This window comes from Aythya ferina (genome assembly GCF_964211825.1).
Source record: "Aythya ferina genome assembly, chromosome: 25".
NCBI lineage: Eukaryota > Metazoa > Chordata > Aves > Anseriformes > Anatidae > Aythya > Aythya ferina.
In genome coordinates this window covers 1224896-1238638 of record NC_140323.1, presented here as the reverse complement: position 1 = coordinate 1238638, position 13743 = coordinate 1224896, and the positions used below count along the sequence as shown (strand labels likewise).

Genomic DNA, 13743 nt, shown 5'->3' with positions numbered 1-13743 from the left:
ACACATGCATTCAGATTGGGGGCAGTACTGCCAGCAGTATTTCAGTGGGGTTACAGGAGCAAAATAATTCAGCCCCTGCTATATAGCGCCATGCTGTCTGCGGCAGACAGAAGATCCTGTCTGGCTTCTTCAGTAATAAAGCATTAAGTCTAAAAGCATAAAATCAGATTTTCAAATTTTTAATAGTGCATTAATGGCACATTTTGTCCACAGCTATAAAAACAGCCAATGTTTTAAATGCAGCTTGTTTGTTAACTCCGTGCCAGCTCAGAGGCTCCATTGCCTCAGCACTTGGTGCAGAAGTGCAGCGGGGCTCTGAAGATGTCAGGACATCAACTAACCTTTTCCAAGGATACGGGAATGTCAATAGTCCTTGTCACACATGGGGGAAAAATTGCCTTTTAATGGTCAATAGTAATAACCAGTCTGTTTAAACTTTCATGAAAAAGATATACACAATCTATGGCCTATGAATTATGCACAGCCCTCTGGTGGCAGGGAGGTGGGACATGGCCCCGGTCCCGCTGCCCTTCACTCCCAGCCCTGTTCCTCTCCGAAACTTGCTCCAGCTCCTCCCCAGCACTGCTCCGTGCTCTGCCACCACCTTCCTGGGCAGGGGACACTGTCACAGCCAGTGGCTGTTTGCAGGGACTTGCACATGCTTCAGCTTCAGTTCAGGGCAGGCCCTCAGCCAGAGAGGGTCGTATCAGTCCTGGAGGCTGCGTGACTGCCCCTGGAGGCTTGGCTATTGTTCCCGAAGATGTGTTTGATGCGTGGCTGTGCACAAACAGCAGCCGGCTGAAAACACGAGCCCCTCAGGCCAGTGGGGGTGCGGTAACTGCAATACATCTGCCAGGAAAGCCAATGCAGGCAGAAAGAGGAATAAACACGAGACATTTTTCTCATTTTCTACATTATATGTGCTCTAAAAAAATCTTCTTTACCTCCTGCCTTCCTCCTTGCTGCCCACAACCCAAGGTGCACAGCCTTGGGTTTTTGGACTTGCGTTTTTGAGAGAGTTTCCAGCTCTGGCTGTGGATGCCCAAACGTCTCTTACGATAATGCACTCTGAGGTGACTTAAAGCCCAGATTTAGAAGCTGCACTGAGGTTCAGATAAGCCTCAGCAGAACATCCAGAAATTACAGATTTCTTTCTGTACCCTGCCCAAACAACAGATCCTTTGAAGCGTGCCCAGGGCTGCTGGGCAGGAGATCAGCTGGGCTGAGATCAGAGCCACAGGGAGAAAGTTTTGAATCATGAACCAGAGCAGTGCGTATTAATAACAGAGAGGAAAAGAAGCATATCCAGTGCTACCCGCTCAATGCAACATCCGCACACTTGTTATGATAAAGCCTAGGTGGTTTCATAGGGAACAGGACGTGGGTTGCAAGTGCCTTTTGTTGCAGAAGGACCTCATTGAGATACAGGTGGAAAAGGATGCTAGTGACAGTGAATAAAATATGTATTTAAAAAAAAAAAAAAAAAAAGCTGGAAGAAAGACCCAGTTGTAAAGAGGAGATCAGAGAAAGCAAAAGGAATAAACTGTCCTGAATCAAACCTAATGGTCCTGGGGCTTTGGGGAGAGTTGTAGATGGTCAGCTGAGAGGGAGACTGAGGAGGTGCAGGAGGGCAAAGTTCCTGGTACGCTCAGAAAAATCCCCACTGGACGTGAAGGCTGTGCTGGGCAGGGGTGCCTGTGGGCAAACACACTGATTTACAGGGTGAGACCAAGTTGCTCAGAGAGGTATGGAGTTGAGAAGAGTAGGAAATGCTGTCTCTGCTACCTCGGCTGGCTTTATGTGCCAGTGCAGCTCCTCTGTGGCCACACCAGGTCCCAGCCTTTGCCTTTGCTTGCTCATACAGGGAGGTGCCTGCAAGAAGCTGTGAGGGTGGGAAGTCCTTACAGGCCCCTCCATACCTTTCGTCTTCCAAAAGTAGGACACTGCCAACGTAGATACACGTTATTCATAAAGCAAGCCCCCAAACTATCATTTTATCTCCATGCCTAATCATAATCCTCTTCCAGCTCCCTGGGGTTCTGCTGAAGGTATTTGATTTTTTCCTCTGTCCCTTTCTTTTAAAACCCATTTCATTATCAAATGGTGTTAGGGGAACTGATCTGTAATGAGGAAGCTGGCAGAAGTCCCAGAGTGATCAGAGGGGCTGAGATTCAGCGAGGTTAAGCTACTGCTCAAAAAAATTGTAAGTAATTAAAATTAATTAAAAATCATTAAACAAACCTTCATTCTTGCCGTTTCACGTGCTGCTGACTTGACTGCGGGCTCTGCCAGCGCTTCAGGCTGTGGCGTGGTGGTGCCGTGCAGGGCAGTGGGATGAGCGCTCCTTGACTTTGCTGGGTGCAGGTGCTTGGTCCCAGATCCTTCCAGCCGTGCTCACAGACGAGTCGGTCCAAGAGTAGATTTGAGGGACTGGTTGTGTTCGTGTGGTCCTCTGTGTGGGACAGAGCTTTTCTTTCTGATGCTTGCCCAGTTTCCCTAGCTGACCACGGGACGGTGATGTAGCCTGTCTGAACTTGAGTCTGTGGCTACAAAGAGGCAATTTGGCATTCCCAGTGCTATAGGCATATATGGCCCTGAATGCCCTGAAGCCTCTCACTTGGGATCTCCAGGCACTCCGGTGTTACCAGTGCTGATACTCGTTTTACTAAGGCTAACGCTAACCCACACGGCTGCTCATTCACAGACAGGCTCTTGTAATTGCCTGGCCAATTTGGTCTCATTCTGGTTTACAGAGGGGAACCGTGGATTTCACACATCCCAAACCTTCCTGGGGAAGCTCTCTCTGCTGGTTAAAACTTTACATCGTGAATGACCGAGTTCGTTTCCTGCAAGAGTCTGCAGAAATGTACCCCACCATGAAAGCCGCACAAACATTTGCATTTCTGAGATCCTTGCTGAGAAGAAATAACAAAAATCCATGGCGATGTTGTCACTTCTCCGCAGGCGTGAGAGGGTGCGGAGAGCTTCTTGTGCTGTCACAATATTTGACAATTCCTGCACCAGGAGTGACCCGAAGTTTAAGCTGTCATGCATCATTATCGTACTTAAGGAGAGCTGATTCCTCCACCGCCTGCTGCCCACGGCCTGTCCGTGTCACGGAGCCGAGACGGGCGACGCAGCCCAATTTACCAGGAGTGACAGCTTCAGCCGGGGAGAGGCCATCACCCAGTTACCATGGCGATTGAATTACCTCTTTCATTTCAGGTCAGGAGGTTAAAATCATTGATGAGGACTCTCCAACGGGTGGCTTGGTGTTTCATCTCCCCGCGTTGTCTGCTCGCAGCCCCGAGGAGGACGACGCGCCCACGGGCTGCAGTGAGGTACCTGGGGAGTGGTTAATTGCAAAGATAGCTGGGTGCTAACACATTGGCCATCATCATCTTCTCGGAGTTATGGCAATAATGCTCAGACCATGCTGTGAGCAATAGGGGCCTTCCTCCACTGCTGTCAGTGCAAATCCAAGCAGGGAGGTGCAAGGGGAGAGCAGGAGATGCCCTGCTGAGGACCCTTGTCCCAGCCTGCTGGTATCAGGAAGCTCCAGAGCCTTGTGTGAGACTGGCGATAGATTTCCACCTGCTAATAGCTCATCTTGCTCTCTGAATGCCAGAAAACCACTTGTCCCCTCTAAATATTTTAGTTTTAATAACGGTTGTTGCCTGTAGGAAAAGCCCAACTCTTCTGCACGTTGGTGGCTCCCACCGAGCCGTGCAGCCAGTTCCTCCCACCAGCTCTGAGTTTTCCATTTAATTTCTGCTGATGCTTGGAGGTCACAGTGTAACGCAACACCCTGCTGTCTCCCTCCTTTATACCACTCATTTATTTCACTTGGAGAAGAAAAAAAAAGCCTTTGCTGTTTCTGGCCACAGGCAGGCATGACCCAGAAAAGCTCTGGGTGGGGAAGGCGAGGGGTGTCTGCAGTGCTGCCCCACGCTTTGGGGACTCTGACACCCATGGGGCTGATGTACAGGAGTGGTTCTGTACTGCATCAAGTCCCTTCCTTACATCTGCCACTTCCCTCTCCTTCCCCTGTGAGCATTAGGCACATCAATAAGTGCTGTGAAAAAGTCTGCTGTAAATAACCAGAGTTTCTGCCTATTCTAATCAATAAAATATTGTTTATGGAAGCACCGCTGCTCACACAGCTCCAGTTAAAGGTCTGTCGGTGTTTTTATAAACCCTGCTTTTCAGGTGGCCGGAATGTGGCTGCTCAGAGCACCCATCTGCTGCAGCATGGTTTACAGACTGTCGGTCCGGATGTAAATCAGACCAACGTGGTGAACTCCCACAGCTTCTGTTTCTGCTGTTTCTTTAAAACACAAGTGGCTGGATGTGGCTTTTTTTTTTTTTTTTTTTTTTTTTTTAATTCTTGCCAAAGTGTAGCTTAATAAAGGAGGTGCAGAGGGTAGATGGATGTGTTTTTGCAGTTAAACTATATCGATGTCTTCTCACATGTAGGGAAAACGAAACTAGCAAACAATGTTTTGATGGATTCACGCTATCTGCATTTAAAAGCAAAATGCCGGTACAGAAAACACAATAACTACAATTCAGAGCTCTTTCAGTACACAAAGCCAAACTGGGCAATGCTACTGTAAATTATTTCCTCCTGCTGCCTACGTTTTAGATTCCTTGTATTTCTGGATTTCTTCTCTCTCGGCCTTCTCATGCCACTGCAGACTGAGATTCAGTGCATGTAGCAAGCCAGACTAAATCCCATATTCAGTTCACAAAATATTAGTTCAGTCCTCAAAGCAATATTTGATTTATGGAATACTAAAAGAATATAAATAATTTGTTCTTGTTTTCACAGGATTAGTTGCCAGACGCAAAGCTAGAAATAAGGGATAAAAGGTCTGTGCTTGCTGTTGGGCATAGAAATCCTTTAATGATTTATTAATGTCAACATCTTTATTTTTCATATAGCCTGTTGTTATATACGTGTCTATTTATTTCCTTGCACAGTCAAAGGTCAGTGTTTGAAAAACAGTCGGAAGGATGTTTAAAAGTGCCCAAGAAACCGTCAGTGAGCTTTGGCCTTCTGAAATGTTGGCAGTGCTTTTCAGATCTCCAGCCTACAAAAAAAGTGCTTCTCCTGCTGGTGGACGGGCTCTGAGGTTAAGGAGCTGGGGCAGTGACAGGCTGATGAGCCCCAGTGTGTGCAGGAGGGACTGGTTGTGCTGGTGGTACTGGTGGACCCGAGTCCTTCAGCTCTCTCTGCTCTGGCAGCCATCTCCTTTGTGCTTGGGCAAACGTGGAAAGACCCCGCCTGTAGCTCGTTACCAGTCACTCACTGGTTCTCCCCATGCAGCTGCCTTTCTCTAGGGTTGGAAAAGCTCTGAGGGGAGGGCAGCATTTCTCTGCATCCTTCCATGCTGGCTGTGCCAGACGGCGCACTGAGCCTTGCTCCAGTGATTGCAGGCTGTGGGGAGAAGCTTCTCCTTCCACGAGCTGCTGCTGCAGGATGGTGCTGAGTGCTGCCGTGGCACCAGGCAGAGACCTGGCCCCAGAGCACACGAGCAAGGCCACTCACACGTGGATTTTGGGGCTGTTTTTGCAGGCTGTGCTTGCAAGGAGCCCTCAGTTTTAGCACCGCCAAAAGCACTTCTGTGTTCTCCTGATGATTTACCTCATAAAATGACAGTCGTGGAGCAAGCAATTAATTAATCAGGTCTCAGGTTGTTTTCCTCATCTTGGCTCAGGTTTGATAAGATGCTTAGGATGGCTATACCATGCAGGCTCACCCTCATGGGTACGGGCCAACAAGCCCATCAGCAGGGGACGGGTGGCCAATAACGCCATGCTGGAGAGGTTATCCAGGCAGCACACACCTTCCTCTTAATGAAAAAGAGAGCAAAAGCAAGTCTGTAACTTTTAGATATGCAAGTGCTTTAAAGGCTGAGGGAAGAGGGGGCAGGGAAGGGGGCTGCCCTCACATCGGCTGCTGGGCGGCAGCAGCCCCATCGATGTGTGCTGCGGCTGGGTGGCACCAGACTGCGGGACTTGGACATGCAAAGGGAAAAAAAAAAAAAACATTTTCAGACCTGAACTTAATTTTATGTGTGACCTCTGTGGAATGAAAGCTTCACTCAAAAGGGAAAGAACATCCTAACCCGATCTGCCCGGCCCTCTCTGCCATCTAAGCCACAGAAGCTGCATTAACCCGCTGCTAAGACACTGAAATACTCTTAGTTCAGCTAGGAAAAGCTCCTTTGCGCATAGCCAGGGATTATAGCACTTGGTTCCGAAGGGTGAAACATTCGTGTTTCGGGGGGAGAAGGCCTCTCTCTTCCACCTGCAAGCACCAAGTCACCACGTCAGTCGGTGCCTCCCCTCCGTGCGGCTCTGCCCGGCCCTCTCGGCTGAGCAAGGGTGCGCATCGCTGTGAGGAGGACGGAGGCTCAGCACAGTTACTTTGTCCAGAAGTAATTCACTATTTATAAACCCACAACCCTGGGTCAGCTGAAGATATGATTAACTTCTGGTGAGCTTAGCATGTAAGCTCACAAAGTGTAAGCTTGTGTCCGACTGCTCTCCTGGACTGGGACTCAGCCTCGAGGCCTGTTGCTGCATTTGGTAACGAGGGCCTGCTAGAAGACAATTGCAGAGACACTTGCGTGGACCTGAAATCAGAAATGCCAAATCATTCCTGCAAAACCCTGGGCAGGCACCGACGGTAAAACCTTCCCTCTGCACAGCTGAGACCTGGGCTGCGAAACGGTGACCTCCCGTGGAAAGGCTCCGTCCCTGCTCACTGGTGCCTCTGAATCGTGCAGTCCCTCAAAAAACTTCCCAGAAAACGAACAAGTGGAATACAAATGACAGCGTTAGCTGTGTTTGTGGAGCAGAAGCAGCACATAGGCAAATAAGTGTATTTGTTGTGTGAAATGGGAGGACAGGGCAGTGTGTCTATGTCTGTGCCGCACTTCTTCCCTGGATTAATGAGGGAACTTCTCACAATGAACTTCTCCAAGCATATTTCCTACCTATGGCTGACTCAGGCATTGTATGCATTTCTGGAGAACATATGCATATGTTATCACTCACACACAAACAAATACAAAAACTATTTTGCTTTATTGAGTGCAACAGATGTAACTGAGGGAAAAGAGCTCCAGAAACACGCAGAGCTGTCATCTGTCTGTCCATAGCCAAGCTTAAACAGAAGTAAAGATGTGCATACAACAAGGACAGAAAGAAGCGTTTTTAAAAGATGATTTGTGTTTGCAAAACATTCGGTATCTGCAAAAAGCATGTGGAAGAATTATAATACAGAACGGCTTCCTCTGACAACACAGCTAAAAACCTATTGAGGTGGGAATGCCTGGATAAGCTATTAAAAAGGGCAGTATTCAAATGAAAAAGTCTTTCTTTTTAATCATGGCAAAACTCTGTCCCTTGAAGTCAGTAGATTTCGAACAATTTTATAACAGTGTTGTCTGGAAAAAAAAAGTCTTTGCCTATAAGAGCACAGGGTCTTTTAATGTGAGTTGTCATCTAAATAATTCCATATCATCACGCAGAAAGATAATTTCTAAGGGAAAAAATATATATATAGCAGCTTAAAGCCTCAGATACAGTCACCCACAAAATTGCTTATGAATGTGCTATTAGTTTGAGCTAAAAGTTAATGGAGAAGCTGGCTGGCCTCAGGGGACTAATAATAGGATACTAAGCCTTTCTGCTTTAGGGCAGTGTTTTGAAATTGGTCCAAGTCCACAGCGATTTGCAAGAAGGTCCCATTTGATGCTTATTTGTTGGTCTAAGTGAGATAATGGATGGATGAGTTTCAGCCTGATTCTGAGTGAAAACCAGTTCCAGAATTATAACTTTTATTAGCGAAGTGCTCAGAGGCCACAGACTGTCTGGGTCTGTAATTCCTGTGCGTTGTACAGCTCTTACCCAGGGCATGCCCACACGAAATATACAGAAATAAATGCACTGCTGCACACACAGCAGCGGAGAGGCTGCAGCCTAAATAAGCTTGGGCACAGGAACCACACTTTTACAGCTCGCTAGCTTGTCTCCCAGTCTGTCTTTTTGCTGTATTTATCCCTTTTGGCTGGAGCTTTGCAACTGGCCTCGTTTCTTGCCAGGACCTCAGGTCACACGTGTGCAGGTTTTGTTTGTGACTTTATCTGCAGGAAGTTTTCCCATGCTCCGCTTCCAAAATGAAGGCTGTGCTGTGCTAAGGAGACTTTGCAGGCAGTGCATTGAGTGAAGGTCAGGAGTTAATTCCAGTAACATAAATTTCAGATTGCCGTGGATGTAGTCAGGAACAGTAGCAGCGAAGCAGGAAGATGTCATCCTGGTAGCACTGGAAGTAAAAGGTACAAATCGTCACACCTAAATCGTGACAGAAAGAGAAGGAAATGCTCTCAGAAGCTACCCTGTGCTTTATGCAGGTACAGACCAGGTGTGTTTTACCCATTGCCATTATCACCTGGCCAGTCGGAGCAGGTACTTTGCTGTTTCTCACCCAGGACTGTTCCCCCCCAAGCCTCTGCCTGCAGGCAGTGCTGGGCTTGGCTCTGGAAAACTTCCCCAGGTTTCTGCTGCATTATTTAAGTCTGGCAAATGCACCTGAGTGCCGAATGCTCTCTCCTCCTTTTAGCTTGTGACATCTGCAAGACACAAGCTGTCTGACTGCATTTGCACCACGCTTAGCTCAGAAGGACTTGGCTGTGTCTGCCAACGCCCCAGTGACGAAGGGCACGCATCCTTCCTGATGCTCACAACACCATGTTTGTGCTGAGTTCGGGGTCCAGAGATGCTCACTGCCTTTGGGAGAATAAATAACAGAGCAAACAGCCTCCTCTGTTACTTGCAGCGGTGAAGCTTAATTGACACAGTGAAGAAGTGATACTGCTCCTGAAGAGCTCTGAAAGCCAGAGTGAAAGATGATCGCTGTCCTCTGACACGAGGGAAGGATGTGGAAATATCAGCGAGGAAAAATACCTGCAATCGTCCTGCAAATCTACGCATCGACTTTTTAACAGGAAAATAAAAACTCTTCGAGAAGAGGCAGAGCTTGGTGGGTTTGGGATATGTGCTGCGCTCCTCCTTCCTGCAGTAATTTATCAATAATTCCATTGCTCAGAGGGCTTTTGAGTATTGGCTGTGGAGCTTTAGCACAAGCAGAAAAAAAAAAGGATTAGATTAGAGGATTAGACATTAGACATTTATATGAATATGAATAGTCTTTGCAGCTACATCAGCTAGGAGAAAATTACATGGAGCTGATAATCTTAATGCTTCAGAGCATAAGCCGATCATGAGAGCCGGTCAAATTATTTGTTGTGAGCCATTTATTTGAAGAATTTAGCCCCTTTCTGTTTGTGTGCGGATCATGATTTTTATTAACACACTTCTTATCCAGGACTGTTTGACGGCACTTTGCACGGCTAGGACTGAGCTGTAAATGGTTTGTCATGGATATTCAATCAGTCGTTTCCCATCTCAGATTTATTCTTCAGGACTGAACGTGAGGAGAGCAGGAAGACCGTCCTGCGGGTAGCAGAGCCGTCCTCTCCCTGCAGCACGAGGCAACGTGCCTCTGCCCAGCAAGCACCTTTTTTTCTTGCAATTCCTAGGATCTCTGGTGCAAGCTAGAAACTTGCTTGTCCTTCTCTGGCAGGTGAAAGCCCCGCCTGGGCGGAGGGCTGGTGGTTTGCAGCCCAGGGAAATCAGCGTGTGCCGAGTGACAGGTCCCCAGATGGCACAGCTCGGTGCTGGCACGGCCCAAACCCGTCACCGTGGGGTCTGCCAGGTGAGCCTGGCCACCTCGGTGCAGGCAGGTGGTGGAGCCCATGCATAGGGATCTGCACACCTCTTTTCCTGGCTTTGTATTGCTGTGAGGATGTTCCCTGCTTGGCACCTCCTCTGACCTGCTGACACAGGAAGGATTGCAGCAAAAAGGGGAGAGATCGATACATATTAAAAGCAAATTAAAAGATGTGCAAAGGGCCAAAGCGCATCGCTGAAAATCCATTAGCCTCTGATTTATAGTTGTGTGAGCCAGGATTGTTTGCCGTGTGATAGAAGAAATCACAAAATCTATTATCTTCCTTGGTCTGTTTGGAGAGGCTTGCATGCCCACAGAAAATCTCTAATTTAGATTGAGTTGAGTAAATCCTGCGTGGTTCACATGTAATTGAAAGGTGCTTCTTAATTGTTGTCCGACAGCACCTGGCAGTGGAGGGGAGGCTGGCACCGGGGGCATCACCTGAATCCGTAGCCCTTGAGCCCACAGCTCTTAGTGAGTGGCAAAGAAGGAAAGAGAAGTCAAGAGAGAGAAGTGCCTGCCACCTCTGGGCGCTGCGGTGCAGCCTCGAGCCCGTCCCTGTAGGAAATCACTTAAAAGGCACCGAGCTTTAGGTGGCACCGATACCCGTGGTACCCCGTGCAGCCCGCAGACACTCCATAGCCGCTCACATCTCCTCCCACTCTGTTCCTCGCCAGCACAGTTAACCATGAGCCTGGTGACTCCTGCTGCTGCTCCCTGAGGCCATGGCTGGGTGAAGTGTCTGTGCCCCACTCCTCCTGCCATCGCTGCCCTGCCTGCGCCCTCCCTTTCTGGGTGCATGCCATGGTCCTCGGCACTGTTACCTCTAGCAGGGCTGTTCACCTTGCTCATTAGTGGCTCACCTTGGCTCATTCCTCATTGCACCTCTCTTAAGTCTCATTCCTGTAATTCCTCGGTGCATTTTATAAGTCTGTGATCTTTTAATTTATTTATTTATACTTTTTGTCAAGCTGATTCCACTCTAGCCTTTGATTAGTAGCTTGGAAAAAAAAATCACACTCTGGCTGCAAAGAAGTTTATGCAAGTGACAGTTTTCCTAACACGTCTGTGTAGATTCCCAAAATATTGTGGAGGAGAAACGTGTATGTGTGTGACTTTGCAAACAGACGTGTTCTGCACGCCCCCTCTGTAAAGCCAGGCACGTTGTGCCCGTGCAGAGCGGTGCCTCTCGTCCTGGCAGCAGCTTCAGCACACAGCCCAGGCACTGCGGACAGGCTCCGTGTTTGTAGGAACATCACGAGACATTCCCTGGTGACTGTGATGTAGTTTGTAGTGATAACGTTGTCCTAGTGCACTGTTTTAACCACCTGAGGTGCCGGTCACCTCTTATTGTCACTTTGGTGAGTCCACGAAGCACTAAAGCCCTTCATAAGCTGGGTGCGTGAGCAATTTTCTTAGTTTTGTCTAAAAGCTTCAGAGACCAAGCAGGAAGCAAAGCAGTGTGACTACCACATCTGTACAAACAGAGCTGCACCGTGCAGAACCCTTGTTGGAGAGCTGCAGCACCTGCAGAGAAGTGCACGTGGCGGGGAGCAAAATGGGACTGGGTGAGTGCTCGGTCCTGGGGGCTGGCTTGAGGCACGGCAAGGCACAACTCCCCGAAATGAAAGCAGAGCAAGGTGCCCTGGAGCAGCAGGAGAGGTTGAGCTGCAGGGCTGGGGCCTGGAGGTACCACGGGGGGCTCCTGGAGGACCCGGGAATCCTGAGGGTCTGAGGCAAAAGCAGGCAGTCGTGGCCGCTGATTGCAAGTGCCAAGTGACACCCCGGGGAACACAGCCTGAACCGTGCACAGGCGATGAGCGCCATGGACACTGCTCCAAGTGTTTGTGCTCAGAAAATTGCGAGTGAAGTGTTTGTGGATCGCTCTCTGAAATGCTAAGCTGAAGCCCCAGCAAAGGCCAAAAGGTGAGCAGAACTAAATGAATTATTGAGGAGGAAATGGAAAATGAAACAAACAGAAGAAACCTTATGCACCTTTATAAATACTTGGCATGCTCGCGGTGACAGCACTGGATGCAGCTCGTGTCTTCCAGCAGAAAAAGGACAGCACAGAAGCAGACAAGGCACAAAGGCCAGCAGCAGGCTGGTTTTATGTCCTGGGCAGGACAAGCTTCGGAGTGGGGTGCTGGACCAGGACCCATACCTTGGAGCAGAGGGGATTTATAAGGGTAAAAAAAAAAAAAGTGTCAGGAATGATTATTCATTAATTTACACAAAGTAAATATTAGCAGACACCTGCCAAAATTAGCTGTCAGCAAGTTTTAAGCAACAGAAGGAAGTCATTTTTTAATATAATTCATAATTAAATTGCGGTGCTCGATGCCACCAGGTGTCCCAGCTGCTAGCTGTGTTAAATGGGTTCAGAAAGGGATGAGGTAAATGCAGGGAGTCACGAATGACTGCTCAGCTTGCAAATCCGCGAGGAAGATCCTAAATGGTTGAGAGCTGGAAGCAGGAAGGGGCATCTTCAGACGGCTCTGATGGAAAAGAAAGCGAGAGGAAAATAACATAACACAGGGTTCTGCTGGTACCAAGAAACCTTAACACTTGGGAGCTCGGAGACGCTTGGCTGCCACGGTGCTGCGAGCTCAACGGTTAACAAGAAGAAAAATGGTGTTTCCGCTGCTCCACAACCTGCTGCCATCACATAAATTGAAACCGACAGAATTACCATTGATACAAATTAAAAACAAATAAAAAGGGTACACAGAACTGATTCTCAGAGTTCAAACTCCATTACCGACTGATTTACTGTGCAGTGACCTGTGATTGTTTGCACTGGGAAAGCACCGCGCGCGGATCCTATCGGCCTCGTGGCTACGTCTCACACCAGTCAATAAGCTATTTAATTTAATGGGAAACGGTATTGACGGACCTGGAATGCAGCTCAAAAAGAAAAAAAAAAAAAAAAAAAAAGAAAAAAAAAGGAGAAAAAAGATACAGCTGCAAAGAGCAGATAAAGTCTTCAACTCGGGGGGTTCACTCTTTGGGTGTTTTCCCTTTTGTTATCTCATTAATTAAAGTCCTGAGAAGTCTCAGCTGGATTGGGGAGTGTCAAAGCCTGGCAGAAAGGTGCTGAAGGCGTGATTACTGCGGGGCTGGGGCCGCGGGGAAGCAGGGAGGAGATAATGCAGGGTACAATGTAGTGCCCTGACCTTTCAGAATAAACAAATCCGTGAAGAAACGAAGTTGTTTGGAAGAGAAATCTGTCAGAGGAGAGGCGAGGAGGGTGCCGTCCGTGAGCCGAACTCCTTCAGCAAGCATCATTTTGCGGTGCACCTGACCCAGGCGCTCCATGGGGCACCCAGGGGTGCCGTGGTCCTGTCCCTCCGCAGGGTTTTGGGTTCCCCTCACACCGTTCACATCTCTCCTGCACCATGGGACCGACGCCGCTCACCTGGCCCCCTGAGCACCAATTCCTTATGAGTATGCAGCAGCACAGTGTCTGAGGAGAGCCTGCAATAAAAGCGATGCTGATTATTATTATTATCATTATCCGAAACACTCATTTTGCTCTGTAGCTTCACTTTTCCTGAGCAGGCCCATGGCTGCCTGTTCCAACAGCTACCGTAATTCCTGCCGGTGAGTGTGGTCACACACACACACGGGTGTGCTTAGAAATTGATCCCAGGGACCAGGGCACTTCCTTCCTTGCCTGGGTTTGGAGCTCAGCCCGGTGCCAGGGCGCAGCAGGGATGGGAGCAGGGAGCAGCCCCCGCTGAGCGCTGCAATCCTTAGGGCACGAGCTAACGACCTGGTGGCTCCCCCACTGCAATTTCTATGGCAACACTCCGAGTCTCCGAGATGAAAGTTGCATTTGCAATGTCACTCACATCTCAGAAAGAGGGAAAAAAAAAATGTGCACGCGTGCACGGGCACACACACAAAGTGCTCAGCAGAGATTTCTAATTAGGTGGCAC

The 13743-nt window shown here is 48.6% G+C and overlaps 1 protein-coding gene across 3 annotated transcripts in view; it reads left to right on the top strand.

Moving 5' to 3' along the window:
- LOC311423740 (uncharacterized protein) overlaps nt 1-13743 on the top strand; it is a 239522-nt gene that overhangs the window by 171297 nt on the left and 54482 nt on the right. For all 3 annotated transcript variants that reach the window (XM_084498121.1, XM_084498120.1, XM_084498119.1), the window contains exon 6: nt 3226-3341. In XM_084498121.1, coding sequence (XP_084354247.1) covers nt 3226-3341 — 116 coding nt within the window. The remainder of the gene's footprint in view (nt 1-3225; nt 3342-13743) is intronic.